The sequence below is a fragment of the Phaseolus vulgaris genome, chromosome 11 (assembly GCF_051622355.1).
Source record: "Phaseolus vulgaris cultivar YP4 chromosome 11, ASM5162235v1, whole genome shotgun sequence".
NCBI classification, from domain to species: Eukaryota; Viridiplantae; Streptophyta; class Magnoliopsida; order Fabales; family Fabaceae; genus Phaseolus; species Phaseolus vulgaris.
In genome coordinates this window covers 49,532,948-49,549,571 of record NC_143508.1, presented here as the reverse complement: position 1 = coordinate 49,549,571, position 16,624 = coordinate 49,532,948, and the positions used below count along the sequence as shown (strand labels likewise).

The following is a 16,624-nucleotide window of genomic DNA, read 5'->3' as shown; positions in this document are numbered from 1 at the left end:
AGAATTAAAACTAATTAACATCTTTTTAATACATAGATTGAAACTTAAAAGAGAAAAGACGTTATAATCATTAGTTAAACTAAAGCATTTCATCAGCTTCTGAATATTCTAAAATTATATGCTCAGCACTTCACTGGGAAAGGGACATGTGCCACATCAATAGATACGCGATCTTATTACAATTATAAATTTGCAAAATTATAAGAATGTGTTTCTGTTTCTTAGGGGAATGTATTTCCTATGTGATGTCATATTTAACATGTAAATATAATAATCTTAGGGAAATATGATATAGTCAAGGTATAATTAGCAAGAAAGCACAAATATTATTTCATTACTTGATTGGAATATAAAAGTTCAAACATTTTTATTAGCAAAATAATTAGCAATGAGAAGGGACAATGATATAAACCCTAATTATTTTTTAAGGCGTTTACAAAAAGAATGATATAAATTAAATGGTACAACATGATCTTCGAGATTTAATTTTAAAATGTTATACATCTCTTAGTCAAATTGAAATAAAGTATTTATATTATTATCAATTTTTTATTGACAAAGAATCAAATAAATTAATTGGAGTATTTAAGAGTAAAAATTAATAATAACTTGTTTTCATAAAATCTTGTAACATATTTTTAATGAATATTATTTATTCTTAAATTATGAATCCAAATCATCATTTTTAATGATGATATTTTTACGAGTTCTTTATATATATATATATATATATATATATATATATATAAAAGTTTCTTACATGAGAGTACTTTTAAGGAATTAATATCATTCGTATACTGATATCATATACTAAGCATCAAATTTAATTTTTAAGTTCTTTAAAATATACCTATTAGTTTTACTTTCAAATTTATTTTAATTTAACAAATAACTAAAAAGAATTTCCCTACCATTTGTTTCATAAAAAATTCTAAGAACATACTAGATGGAAACCAAGTGTTTTGTGGTTTAAAAATGCTGAATCCCGCCTCAATCATCATTTGTTAGAACTATTCAGAGTAAGTTCCTTGGCTTGGACAGGACATTTAGTCCATGTCGCTATTCCGGGGTCCAGGGGGAATACGTTCGATGGAATAATTTATTAGGTATATTGCCGCATCCCGAAGGATTAGGTCCTATTATACCAATGAAATGATTCTCTATAAATACCTCCATAAGTAGCAAGATCAAGATACTCCTAACAAACAAAGAACTTTACCACTACAAGTATTAATACCAAAAAATTTAATCACGTTAAATTCCCTATTTTTTTATACTTATCATATTCTTAATTTTGTTAGATACTTACTTATTATTTATATTTATTTTAAAATCAAATATGATGATAAATCAAATTTGTATGAGATGTCTATCGTTATGATATTATGAAGCTTGTATAGTCTAAAATAGTAAGCTTTTTAGTTAGTTAGACTGAGAAGTGTTGTGTAATAGTAAACTTTTTTAGTTAGTTAGTTAGTGTGAGAAGTCCACGGCTCGAGACATGGAATGTTTGTTGGAGTGATTGGTAACATGATTTATAAAATTTGTTACAATTATTTTTTATAAAGTGTGTATACATAGAGATCTTATGTAAATCATTGGCCCATTGTATGAGAAAGTAATTATAATATTAAATTTTTCTATGTTACTCTATAGAAACCTCTTGTATAGTTTTTTTTCCATAAAATAATATATATATGATAAACATTATATCTATCTAACATATTACTCTTTCTGTACATTCATGGTTCTACATTACTTAAAAGTTTAGACTAATAACTATTTAAATATACATTCCTTTCTTAATCTTCTTGTGTGTCTTTTAAGGATAAAACTATGATAGAGGTCAAAAGTTAACAATATTTCTAATGTGATGATTGATTATAACAATATTTTCTTAATAGACTTGAGTTGAGAATATTGACATTATCTATAAGTAAGAATAAAAAAGGGATTCTAAAGATAAAAACTAGAATAGTGTTATTATTATTGTATGTTGATGATATCTTGATAATTAAAAAAAATATTATTTCTAAAATTGAAATTATTAAATTTTTCATCGACTAAGATAGACTCTAAATGGTTTTGATAACCTATTAAGAAGTGGACTTTAAATTTAACTCAACCTCATACAATCGGTTTGTTACATCCACTTATAAACTATAAAATGTTTTAATTTTTATTCGAGATGAGATTTTCAACTGAAATAATAAAGACTGAATTAAAAGAAAAATTTGAAAGGAAGAATCTTAGTTGCTAAGAAGATTTTACATATTGAGATTATGTGAATGAATAAGCAGAAACTTCTATACATCAGAGGAGACATGCATGTCTTGTGTTGTTATTAAAAAATATTATTATTAGTTGGGTATGCAGAATCCACAAACTAAAGTATAAATTTAGTTATTGTTGAAAATTAATTAGTTAAAAATCTTCACGATGTGATTATTTAAATAAAGAATAATTATCCATGCTGTGCTGTTTTGATGTAAGCATATATGTAATACGTGTGTGTGACCATTTTAAAAAGAAATTATTGGCCAAATTAGTTTAAATGAGTGAGATCCTAATCGTCATCTTTAATTTATTTTAATTAATTAATTAAAAATGAACGATCTTGATCTTTGGATCTAGTGAACCTAAAGATTGCATTATATTTATTTGGTCAAAAACATATATTCATCACAGAACCTTCTAAAAATATTTTTTATAGTATCAAAATATTTGAAGAATACGTACATTTGGGACGTATCAGATTCAGATCTTATGACAACTTTATTATAATTGTTCTTATTATTATTCATAGGAATTGAAGTCAAAATAATTTAAATAATACAGTTACAACTAATCGAGTTGCATTTCCTGATATTAGATCATGCCATTTTAATATTTTATATTAAAGTATATTTTCCTTTGATTTATTATTAATAAACTTCTCTCAATCTTTGATAATTTCTCAAATTTAAGTTAATTTTATTCTTTTGGAATAGGAATTGTTTTTCAATTTTTAATACAACTTTAAAGGATATTTTATTTATTGAAGACGTAAGATTTATTCTACGACATTCATTTAGATAAAAATTATAAACCTAATGGGTGTTTAAATAATAGAGGGGACTCTGATAACTTAAAAACTCAATTTTAAAGTATAATTAAAATGAAATTTAAATATTTTATTATTAAAATAAAAATATATATAAATAGATAATTAGTTATTTAATATTTATTTTGGAATAATCATGATATATTTAGAAAGTTTTATTATTATTATTATGTCTTCTCTATATATTTTTATGATCTCACCTTTAAACTCCTGGCAATGAGAAGGATAAGATTGTCGGATCAAAATGTTAATAAGAGTAATTTCAATTCTACTCAGTTTTTCTTTGAGTTAGTTTTGAGTTTTCATGTTTACCTCAAAGTCCTAGTAATATATTTGGATCATTTATTAGGATTGTGTTAAATAGGTTAGACTATACATGCTCTCTATATAAGTTGCAACTCTTTGTGAGTACATATACTTCTAATCACATAAGGGAATTTAGTTTTACCTTTCAATAAAATCTTATGTTAGATAATTTGGATGTGAAGGTAACATGATCACAAGTTCCAAATTTCTCTTGCAAGATTTGTCGCTGATTAAAATAGATGTTGATTGATTGATATATATTGGTTTTGAAAGCATAGAGATAGTTTGGTAATTTAAATGTTAAGTCTGATGTTGAAAGGATTTTTTAATGATATTGAGTTGTATTATGAATTGTTTGATGTGTAACAAGTAATGAAATTTGGGTGTTTGAGTTGAATTTGAAATTAATCTTGTTTAAAATTCTTGAATATGTATATATATATTGTCATTTGAATTGAATGAAAGTAAAAATTAAATTTTGAGTAAGATAGTATCATATTTATCTTATATGTTTTATAAAATACAAATTTTAGTATTTAGTTTGGGTGAAAACTTGAATTTTAATTAACTTACTCAAGAAAAATCCGTATGTAATGTAAAAAATTTATTTTTAATCTTTTCATTATTACTAATTATTATTTATCTCTATCTATATCTTTTTATTAATCATAGAGGTATTTTGCACTAGCTAGGACTCGAAACCAAGTCCCAAATAATATTACAAGCAAACTGCAGCAGCCAGAATATCAGACAAGTTCTTTGGTCAAATTATCATTTTTATTATACTTATACATATTAATATAATTTATACATATTAATATAATTATTATTAATAATAATAAAATAAATTATATTCATATTATTAATATTATATTTATATTATTAATATTATAACTAATATTATTATTAATATTATTATTAACATTATATTCATATTATTAATATTATTATTAATATTATTAGTATTAATATTCATATTATTAATATTATATTCATATTATCAATATTATATTCATATTATTAATATTAATATTAATTTTGATATAAATATACATTTAGATATTTATTGTGTGTGTATAGTAGTTTTATTTGACTTGAGTAATATTACTTTTATCCGGATATAGATAGATAGAGAGAAAAAGGAAGAAATTATATAATATTAATATAACTTTAATACTATAAATGCATATATATTGATTAATATATTTTTTTATTTAATCATTAATTTTTTAAAACACATGGTTAAATTTAAATTTACTTTCATATTATATATATATATTAATATAAAATTATTTGATATCTTATTTTCAAATATATGTTATTATAGGTAGTTGTGAAGTTTTTGTTAGATGGCTATATAGGTGCTTGTATCTTACACTTCTTTTCTGATTTGAGATTCTTGTATAAGGATTGAAATATCCTTAAAATGTTTCCTTTAATTTTTTTTATTCTTTGTCGATAAAAAAAAATTATTTTCAAATATTTACTTACATAGATTAAAATTGATATAATGTATAATTTTTAAAATATTTTAAATTATAAATTATTTAATCACTTTGTCATTATGATTTATATATTAGTAGAAAAGGTTATTTAGTAACAACTTTTTACATAGATTTATGAAATAATTAATATAGTTTAAACTATAATGATATGCTAACTAGTAATCTGTATTAGAGATTTAATTAATAGTTAATGTAAAAATCATCATTCTATGTTAAAAGATAATATTGTTTGTTGACAATATTCTTTACTATAACACACAAGTAAAACCAACTACCTATAATTAATATGATAGTTGATTTTAATGTAATAGGTAATATGATGACTATGAGTATGACATATATTAAATGTGATTCATACTAATAGATAATATAATAAATTATGTTTAGATTCAAGTAGATTATAGATAAATTAAATGTGATTCATATGTTAATATTGTTAGTATTATTAATATTGTTAGTATTGTTAATATTGTTAGTATTGTTAATAATAATAAGTATAATAAAAATCATAACAAAACTAAAGAATTTGCTTAGTGTTGTGGTTAAATTTTCTTTGGTTGCTGAAGAATTAAATCCGTATGTAATGTTGATTTTACATACGGATTTTGATCCGTATGTAATAATCTGTATGTAATTCGCGTTTTTCTTGTAGTGGTTCATAGACTAAGTTTGAGGTTTTGTAAAATACTTATCAGGACATATCATATGAATAAACTCGTGTCATATTGGTTGCATGGATCCATATGTATAAGTGGGTGTGTGGATTTCACAGCGGGAATAGTATAACAAGTACAAATCTAATTTCATTACACGAATCTTCCAAAAGTAGAGTCAAGTGTCTATGTATGGATGTTTGTGGATTTTTTTGCATGCATGATGTTGAACATAAGATATTTGTAGACACTTAGTTGTTTAGTACATATAAATAGATGAAATATGATGATTCACATATTTATGATTGTATTCATTGGATTGGATGAAGTGTGTTGGTTAATGTGTTGTGATGGTATTATGTGATATAAAAATTGAAAATAGACACTTAATTATTGAGTAATGTGTTTGGTGTGAATTATGATATATGAGAATGTTTTTGAATGATGAGTTTTAAAAATATTAACTTATTTTATTTTCTTATTTATCGTTATTTTGATTGTATTTTATACATAAATAGGAGCTACAAGTCAGCATCAAGGAATTGAGAAGTTAGCATAGAAATAGAAATTGAAGCTACAAGTCATTGAGAAATTGAGAAGTTAGGATAGAAAATAGGGATTTTTTTTTGTTTTCTGGTATATATATTTTTTAAAAATTCCAATAAAAAAGATACTATTTTATAATATAATATTAAGAGTATATTACATACCTATATATTAAATTCTTAGTATAATTTTTTAAAAATTATATATGCCCTAATTTTTTCAAAATATTATTTTATTTATAACTACTCATTATTTGAATATTAGTCGGTTTTCATATTTTTAATGTTATTAATTGAATTGAATATATTTTTATGTCCTAAATCAATTAAAAATAAACTTCTTAGTCATACTCCAAAATTAAAATTTAAAAATATCATTATTTAAAAAAATAAAATACCAACTTAATCTGAAGTTAAAGGAAAAAAAAATAAAATTTGTAACTAGATAAAAGATTAAACATATGTCAGTAAAAAGATAATAAACTAAAAAATATTTTTATGTTAGTTTAGGTTTGAAATTTTTTTAATATTTAACTATAATTGATACTAAATCAATAAGTTGACTAAAAATATTAAACAATAATAAAATAAAATTTAAAAACAGTAAAATACATTTTTTAAATACAAAAAATAACTTAATAATAATAATGACGATGATAAGTCTGTGTAAATAGTATTTTTACGTCGTGATGAAATTATGTCACATCAAATATAAATGCACTACAATGGGGATAAGCACTTACGAATAAAACAAAAACAAATATTAAATATTATATAGCTAGAGTAGAAAAATTCAAAGTAGAAAATAGAAGTAGGTATAGATAATCCTTATTGCGGGTAGGTTTTATGTCTCTCACTTTTTCTTTATAATTACATTTTTTTTATTTTAATAATTCGACATTATTTATAATATAATATGGTTATATAAAACAGACAAACACATGTTTTTATTAAATGTAAATATTAAATTTTATAATTAATTTGAATAAATTCAGATTTCCTTTACATATTTCTATCATGTCATATAAAAAACATTAAATAATAATTAAATTCAGAAAATAAAAATAATTAATCATTATATTAATTAAAAAAATAATATTTAAAATAACTTTTATTATTAATAAAAATTACTTTAAATATCAATAATTTTTAATTTATAAAAAATAACTAATCAAGATATCAAACTATTTATAAAAAATAACTAATCAAGATATTGTTTAGGTATGATAAAAGATAATTTAAATACAATAATTTTTTCATCCTTTAAAATAATATCTAATTTAGTTAAGTAACTAATTATTTTTTATCTTAAAAATTAATTTTTGTTTAATATTTTTCTAAATAGTGATGTTTAGTTTTGAACATAATAACTTCAAATCTAGTTTTTGTAAATCATTTAGTGATTAAAATAAACACTTAAAAAGTTATTAGTGATTATACACATTCCAAACTTAAATCCAGCAATATATATATATATATATATATATATATATATATCGTTTTAATGTTTAATTTTGATTCAAAATAATTAAAGTTTATTTTTTACATATTATAAGATAAGATAAAATCATTAAATCATATATATATTTCTTAGGGTTGTTGAGTATATTGAAGAAAGAAGACAATACAATCAAAGTTGGAAAGATTTGTCTAAAGTTGATAAGAATATAAAAATTCAGCATGCATTTGCAGCTACTTATATCTTAATTATAATTCTTCTACGTAGACACGTGTTTCTTCATAATATTTTACATAAAAAATATTTAATTTTTTAGTTCCTAGTTATCTAGTTCCTCATAGATGCTCTTTGGCTCCATCTAGGATATGAAGGTGGAGATAAACAAAATGAACAAATGTGTGTAATTATAAAAAGAATAACAAGAAACATGATAAGACAAAATACTTTTAGTCCCAAAAATAGTGAAAAAAACTTTGAAATTTTATCAAAGATATGTTAAGCAACATGGATTTCTAAACACTAGAATGGAAAAATTAGAAGATATTATTTCTTTTCTCATTACACAAGAAGGCAATATTAATTCAAAATTGTTTATCCATTAAAGACTAACAACTTCGATTATAACAACAAGAGTCATGTGAAAATTAACTTAATTTTATCGAGTAAAAGAGTAAATTATCTTAATTGTTGGCGTAAACATTTGTGATGTAATTATTTATTCGATTATATATTAATCTTTTGTATATGATAGATTGTCCTAGAATCAAGTGAAAAAAAGAGTTATTAAGAAAAGAAAATAGTACACTCTCACATGATAAATACATATAGCTTGTATTGAAAAAACAAATTTTAATAACTATTAAAATGAGTACAAAGACACACTCCAAATACAAAACCTTTTACCAATATTTAGATTTAAAAAATAATGCATTCCTGGTTTTCTAAATATTCGGGAGCTTGATCAGTTTGGGTGGCTATTGATTTCCGAGCCCAATAAACTTTGGGTGCCGCTTTCTTGAATTATAGACAATTTCTTTTTCCACCTTCATAGTTTCTTCTACAACCCCATATTTTAAATCAAAATTGTTTATTTTGAATTTTACAATTTTGAATACAAATTTTGTATTCTAACTTTTTAATTCAAAATACAAAATTTTATATTTTAAAATTTAAAATTTGGAATAAAAAATTTGTATTTTGAATTGTACAATTCAAAATATAAATTTGTATTTTAAATTTTAAAATTCTAAAAAATACTTTCCGAATTTTACAATTCAAAATATAATTTTATATTCATAGAAAATACTTTCTAAACTCCATAATTTAAAATATAAAATAATTTTATATTCAGATTTGTAGAGTTCTCAAAAATATTTTACAAATTCTATAATTCGAAAAAGTAAATTAGACTTTTTACAAAAAGTATGGAAGTGTAGAAAGAAAGTATGGAGGTGCAGGAAGAAAACGTCATCTATACATATGTAATGGATCTCAAACCATTCTAGTTAAGTGTAACTTTTTATGTGGAGAAGAAATTTAAAATTTCTAGAAAACTAAAGAGATTAAATTAGAGTTATTCCTTTGGTTTCATTTGTTTGGATAAGATAATTTAAATTTTATATTTTTTTAATTACTATTAAATGCAATTTATTTTAATATTATATAGTATTGTTGGAACTAGGTCAAAGTTATTTTTGGATTATTTTTAAAGTAATATTATTTTAAAAAAAATCTTTAACTAATATCAATAAGAAGTAACTCAAATTAACATTAACAAAAATGAACATCACTGTTGATATATAAGAAAATTTCCATTAACCTTGTTAAAAAATAATATTAACCAACGTCTTTGAAAAATAACCACAATAATGATAGTTACCACAAAAATTCCACATTAAAGAAATCTCGTTTGTTATCAGTTGAAAAAAAACAGTCAACATCAGCTGAAATCCATTCTTTATATGTTCAAGTTTATTGGGACTCTGAAAATGTCCAAGATTCTTGTACAAGCAGTTATTATATTTGATTGCAAACAAACAAGTAATTTTTGCCAATTATTTATCAAAGTTTGAGTTTTCTAAGGATCAGCTAGATCTTGATGTATCTCTTCAACAAGACATTTCCAAATTGGATTCCTAAGTTGTGGTTAAAATACTATCATTAAATTGGATTCCAACGTTGTCTTTGAATGTGGTTGCAGACTTTAGGTTTTTGATCCTGAAAACTTTCTGAGAAATTTAACCATTGGGTGAAGAATGGTGTAGCTTCAGCCATAGAATCCAGTTTAAAGTTCTATGAAGATGTTCTGAATCTAGGATTTAAAGTTATTCTGCTGATTGACAGAGTGAAAGACACATGAGTATTACTGTTGATAATTTGGTTAAAGTTTGGGTTTAAAGAATGGGACCAGCTGTAACTAATGAAACACATTTGCTAGTCTTATGTGGAAAGATTGAAATCAATGGATTGATTGTATTGTAAAAGAATTGATTTTAACTAACAAAATAAGGCACATTTGGCAGTCCAATTCCAAACATTACATATGCAAACAGTTTGTTGGAAAAACAAAATCTAATTCAGTAAAGTATTAATCTCTGAATGGAATATAATATATTATTCAGATACCAAATTCTTCCAAGAGGTGAACCAAGATTTCTTGGTTTTCAAGGAATTGAATATATAATTGAAGGCTATACCAAGTGATAGTTTATAATCATTTGTATTATTAGCTTGTGTGTTTCTCAGGTTTTAAATATTTAGATTCTGTTTTAAATTGAGAAGCACGCTATAGTGTATTAACACAAATATTATGAGTATTCAATACAAGTTTAATTGAGTCGGAGTGTATGAATTATTTGCAATGATATTGAGCATATGAATTGAGTCAGTCTCGTTATGTACAGAGTTCAGATAGCAGTTATTCGCAAATAAATGAGGGTGTACTAAGAGATGTAATACATGGGATTTGGAAGCTTGAAGGATCGAACAGATAGTGAAGAACCTATCAAATCGCTCCACTGGTCACCAGAGTTTCCAAGAATCCTGTATCCATCTTTCTCCATCTCACTCCTCTTCTCTGATTTGAAGACTACAGCACGTTTCCCTTGATCATCTGAGCTTCTGAACATTATTGTAAAATAACAGATTCAAATTCAGCATAAATAAAAGTGACATAGCTTCAGATGCAAAATAGGAGCACGATGACCTTAAAACTGTACACGATTATATGTACAGAGAAAACTTCTCAGGTAGAAGCTTTTACTTTTACCTTGCAGATGCACAGAAGTTGCAGAAAAGGAACAGTGAAAGCAAGGGGTGAATTGACATAGTAACAACAAGTCAAAATTAATGACATAATATGATAACAGAAAAGATGTTAGAATATTTGAATATAAACAAACATAAAAAAAAAAGGCTACAACTAGGTATTCATGAGTATAATTGCTATTGCCACTGCCAAGATATGAACAAGACTCTAGAATACATGTGGACTGTGATGTAATTGTTACTGTTAATAGACAACCATCAATTACATTACATTGTGTACCCTATAAACTGTCTACATTATATAGAACCATGATGGGGAGTTTGGGGCATCTAATCTCCATTTCTAATCGTTTGTTAAGAGTGTAAATTAATCGAATGCTATGATTAAGATTTAATTAAAATATAGTCATCCAACCTACTCTATATAGAGGTACAAAACAAAGAACATATATTAAAGGCATATGATTCAAATAAAAAGGAAAATGGGGAGCATTTATCAAGAAATGCTGAAGAGAAAATGAAACACAAGACTTGCCACATTTGTGGTCATTCACTTTATAACAAGTTCAATAGATGAAATTAACAGCTTCAAAACTTATAATGCTTTCTCACATATACAAGATTTGTACTGTAAGCATCCTGGCCCAAAAATATAATATGTACGAAAACACAAATAGGTAGAGAAAAAATGGATAATATGACTAGGAGACAATTTGTTTTACTTAAAACGATAGAGACTATCAATTAATTAATAAATTTTAACATTGATAAGATATTAAGAAGACAAACATATCATCATCTAACTCAAAAACAATAGCAATAAAATAGTTTTCTGTAATGCTATCTAACAACAGCATCTAGTCATTAACAAGATATGCCAATATTGATGCTGACATGATATTCTCAAATGAACTCAAGACAAAAACTATACGACCTTATCATGTGCTCTTCGTGACTCATTAAATTCTTCTATGATAGAACCGTAGAAGTACTTCAACTGTAGGTTGCTAATGAGCCAAAATCATTTTACTAAACTAAATTATGTTCATCTATTGCCATTAACTAGGCCAGGCTGCTTGAAATCTATATGCAAGCTCAATTTGAAGTTTAGAACATTGTTAATAAGGTTTCTTCCTCCATTTGGGAAACCTTCTAGTCATGATGACACATTGACACATGAGGCTTTCTAAATTTTGACCACCCGGCTTGAATGAAAGATTCAAAATACTTAAAACAGAACTGATAGCAGAACATACTTAAAGATTCCAATCTTTTCACATTTATTTAATTTATTTAATAAATATACAACATTTTATGTCGTAAGGTTAGCAAATATGTTTCGGGAATTACCTTAATATGAGATGGTCCCATTCCTTAAAACCAGCATTGATCAAATTATCAACTGTAACACTCCTGTGTCTCTCACTTCGCCCAGTGAGCAAAATCACCTTGAACCCCAGCTTCAGAACATCTTCATATAGTTTTAAACTGGGTTGTAAGGATGGAGCTACACCTTCCTCTACCCAATCGTTGAATTTCTCATGGTCAAAAATCTCAAGTCTGCAAGCACATTCAAACACGAGAAATGTGAACAAGACATTGTAAACATTTTGTCCAACTAACAGAGAAAAAAAAGTGAAAATCAGATATTAAGTCTACATTAACAGAAACACTCACAAGAAAAGAAAATTGAAAAATGAAAACCACAAATTCAAATTGATTTATGCATAAATTAAAAATCAATTTTTAAAAAAAGTTTACTGAAAACAGCTTTATCACAAGCTAATAAACTAATTCTAAACCACCTTGAATTTTTTTCTTATTAAAAAAAATTAATATTAACAAAGAAATTTATCCAAAACCTGATATCATATCCACAAAATCCAATTTACCTACTTTATTTTTACTTTGAAGTAAAACGAAACCAAAATGCACAACCATTACCCATATCCATGTGCGGCATAATAGGGGAGATTGGAGAGCAACGTCTCATCAATGTCGAAAATCCACGCGTCTTTGCCATCGTCACTGAGTTTCACACTCTTGGCAAACTCTTCTGCCTCCTTGGACACCATTTCCAGATCCACCAAGTACCCTTTCCCTGTCATGTACTCCTTCACGTACTCCGCGCACTCCTCCGGCACCGTCCTCCACGCGCCCAGGTTGTTCGCCTCCCCAGCCACGCGCCACGCGCCACATCGCAGGCGGACCTCCTCTGACATCTCCGCCACCCCCGCGTACTCCACTATCAGCGGCCGCGGAAACACGCGGTGCTGGTGCGCACTCGGAGAATCGGAATCGGAGAAGGAAAAGGAGAAGAGGGAAAATACGAAGAAAAGCCGAAGCAACGGAATTGGAATCGCCATGTTGTAGGAAAAATGGAGAGAAAAAGAATGAGATAAGGAAACAGAGAAAAATCAGAGAAGGAAAATGAAGAGAAAAGAACAAGAAGAAGAAAAAGGAGAAGGACGCATACATATATATGCGTTTCTGAGAGGAACAGTGACGTGTGCAGAGAAACTTAACGACGTGACGTGAGGGTTTAAGTTGGGGTTGGAAAGTGACGGAGTTTTGGAATATTCCGTCAACTTGGGCGGCAGAAAACGTGAATGGGTTGGTGAGAGAGGGTTGGACGGTAGATGACGTGGACTTAGGTGGGACCCACTGGGAGGTATCACGAGTTTCTCATTCGTTCACATATTCTTTTGTTATAAAATAATATCTTATTTAATACTAAATTTTACTGCTACATTGTCTTTAAAATTTAAATTTAAATTTAAAAATAAATTAGCACCACAAATCTTAACATTTAACATAATTATCATAATTAAATTGTTATTCTTTTAAAATTTAAATTGATAAAGTCTCACGAATTTTAAAATCTAATTAGTCATTTTTTACAACACTTTGAATGGGGCTTAGAAGCTTAGCTAGTCAAGAATACAAATTTTTAAAATGCTTTTTAATTGGTAAAAAAAATATTATTCTTATGAAATCAGAAATAACTATTAAATAAGATATAAAACAAAAAAAAATCATTTTTAATAAATATATATATATATATATAAACATAATGTCACAAATAATAAAAACACAAATCAGGGGAAAAAGTGTGTTACTAATAACTAATCTCTAATGTCACAGGAAATATTAATGAAATACTTTCTTTTGCTTTTATATTTTTTTATTTATATAAAAATCTAAAATATTGTTTAAATATTTGATCTTAGTTTTATTTAAACTAACGACAAGTTAATGGCTAAAGAGGTTTCTTTAAAATATGTATTAACATTTTTTGAAAATTTAATTAAATATATATTTGCTGTTTAAAAAGTTTTTGTATTTCAATTAATTATAGCGAGTCATATGATTTAACAAGTTAAAATTTTGTTAAGCTATGTCATTAATTAATTAATTAATTAAAATAGGTTGACAAAACTTAGTTGACAAGAAATTGTACTACCTTGTTTAGTTAGTTCTGTGAAAGTTGAAGTTTTAAAAAGCGATCACGTTTAAATTTTTATAATAAATAATTAAGTGGTTGAGTTTGAACACATCCCTTAGTTGACTAAAGGTTTACATTTTCTTACAGTTTAAAATCTATCAAAACTCAGAGCGTATTTCTCTTTCGCAGATAGTTTCCCTGAACCATGTGGTGGCTCGCGGTGGTTTTCGTGATGATTCTGGCGGCGACAGTCATCGTGGTGGTGACAAGTTTCTGGCTACCACCGGAGAGGGAATGTCACGTCTTTTTAGTTTTATAAATTAAATAATAAAATAAATGTAAAGTGAACTATGATGTTTAATACCAAAGCTTTTATAAAAAAGAAAAAGTGTAAAGTGAAATCCACTTGAGACTACTATATATTAATTAATTATGTGAAATACTTCCACCCTGTTTTTAGGTGTGGAATTTTTTACAGAAAAATTATTTTTTAATATGTAATTTTTAAAATTTTAGATTATGCAATTTTTTAATTATATTCTTAATTTAACTCATTCAAAGAAAAAAAAATAGTTGTAATAATAGTAAAACAATATCATAATCCATAAATATATTTTGAAATAAAAAAAATAAAAATATATAACATACTAGCACATTTTGTTTAAACAATACTTGATATGAAATAATTTTTCACGTTAAGAATTTGATACTTGATCTCAGGATTGGAAATCATTGTACTAGGAGGGTTAGAGGAAGATAGTGATGGAATGTTCATAGGAGAAGAACAAGAAGTGGTTGAAGAATGAGAAGAAAGAGAAAGAAAGTAGAAGTAGGATAAGTAACAAGTGGGTCAACAAAAGAATTTTTTCTACGTGAGGATACAAGGGGTTGAGAAGAATGATGTTTTGTTTTTTTTAAAGTTGATGACATAAATTCTTGATATCTTTTAGATCTTTTGTATTTTTATCTAATACAACATTTACGTAAGAATAATCCATACCGAAATTTTATTTTTTGTTGAACAAAAATTTACTTATAAGAAAAGAGATTTTTTTTTTAAGTTAAGTAAAGAAATATAGGGTGAGAAATGTTCAAGTTCACTCCCAGAAAGCGAGGTGAGATGCAAGAACTTCTTAAGTACCAAGACTTTCATAACTAGAGCTTACCTAAAAGATATATCTCACAAAAGTTTTCAGAAGAAAACTTCAACACAATTTGAAAAACAATAAAATATATGTATGCGAATGATCTTAAAACCAAAGAAAGGTTATCTAATCACAAGAAAAGGAAAAAAATTCCTAAAGTATCACGTAAAAGCAAGGAAAATAAGAAAGGAAAAATACAGACAAAAACAACAAAAGAATAAATGCAAATGTAATGATAGACAAGCCTTATTGTGATAGTGCAATGAACAATGAGAGGTGACTGACACCCTAAACCCTAAACCATAAACCCTAAACACACTATCACTGTAATGCACGAAAACTATTACAAAGTTTTATTGGGATTATTGTGGGAGCCCTTTTCCATACAACTAAAAAAAAAATAAAGGCAAGTACAAAAGAAAAAGTAAAGTACACAAAAGTATGTGATACTAAAAAGAAAATTACAGGCTTGATTATGAGGTGTTTGGTGAAAGCTCTAAAAGTGTTTGATTTGCTTCTTGAAGTGAAGTAGTCCTAATTTGTTTCTCTTTGAGTCCTCTTCTCCTCTTGATAGAAAGTCTTGAAGATCAAAGTTCGACCCAAAAAACTTGTTGAGGCAAATCAATTCTTGATGTACCACTTCTAGCACCACCAACTCACCAAAATTGTGTAACAAAGGAATCCAAAGAACAAAACAAGAAAAGCTAAAATTTGGAAAGCTAAACTCAAAGGCAATAATGCGTGACAAACAAAAATGGAGGGTCAAGAAAAGACAATAAAAAATTAAAGCAACCAAGAAAAGAAAGCACAAGCAAAATGACCTAAGAAATGCTCTAGAAAATATTACAAAACAAAAATTCTAGAGGGGACTGGCACAAACGATTTCAAAATTTATATGAATTTTATTCATAAAGCTTTTGAATCTGAATTTTTTTTATGGTATATTAAGCACTCAATAAGGGACAATATTCAAAAAAATTTGAGACAATTTAGTTTTGTATTCACAGAGAAATAAATGCAACAAGTTTGATACAGCCACAAGGAATTTGGAGTAATTATGCAAGCGAGGTTTAACACTGGCCGAGTGGAGTGTAAAATTTATGGTAATTTTTCTACAACGAATTTTAAGCTGAAATTTTAACTCGATACATGTAACATATGAAACAACATATGGTAAAGTTTCAGGCTAAATCAAC

The 16,624-nt window shown here is 26.0% G+C and overlaps 1 protein-coding gene across 1 annotated transcript; it reads right to left on the bottom strand.

The window, feature by feature from the left end:
- Positions 1 to 10,414: 10,414 nt before the first annotated feature.
- Positions 10,415 to 13,327, bottom strand: LOC137824223 (acid phosphatase 1). The gene is made up of 3 exons (XM_068629758.2): positions 12,783 to 13,327; positions 12,189 to 12,398; positions 10,415 to 10,691 (listed from the first exon to the last, which is right to left on the bottom strand). The coding sequence occupies exons 1-3, from the start codon at positions 13,202 to 13,204 to the stop codon at positions 10,514 to 10,516; spliced, it is 810 nt and encodes a 269-aa protein (XP_068485859.2). The 5' UTR covers positions 13,205 to 13,327; the 3' UTR covers positions 10,415 to 10,513.
- Between the last annotated feature and the right edge of the window lie 3,297 nt (positions 13,328 to 16,624).

What these genes read in the sequence shown, in the direction of transcription:
- LOC137824223 (XM_068629758.2), bottom strand. Translation starts at nt 13,204, where the DNA reads ATGGCGATTCCAATTCCGTTGCTTCGGCTTTTCTTCGTATTTTCCCTC. An exon ending in TATGCCGCACATGGATATGG is followed by an intron (nt 12,399 to 12,782) that starts GTAATGGTTGTG and finishes ATGTGCTTGCAG; the next exon opens with ACTTGAGATTTTTGACCATG. An exon ending in TGGGACCATCTCATATTAAG is followed by an intron (nt 10,692 to 12,188) that starts GTAATTCCCGAA and finishes AATAATGTTCAG; the next exon opens with AAGCTCAGATGATCAAGGGA.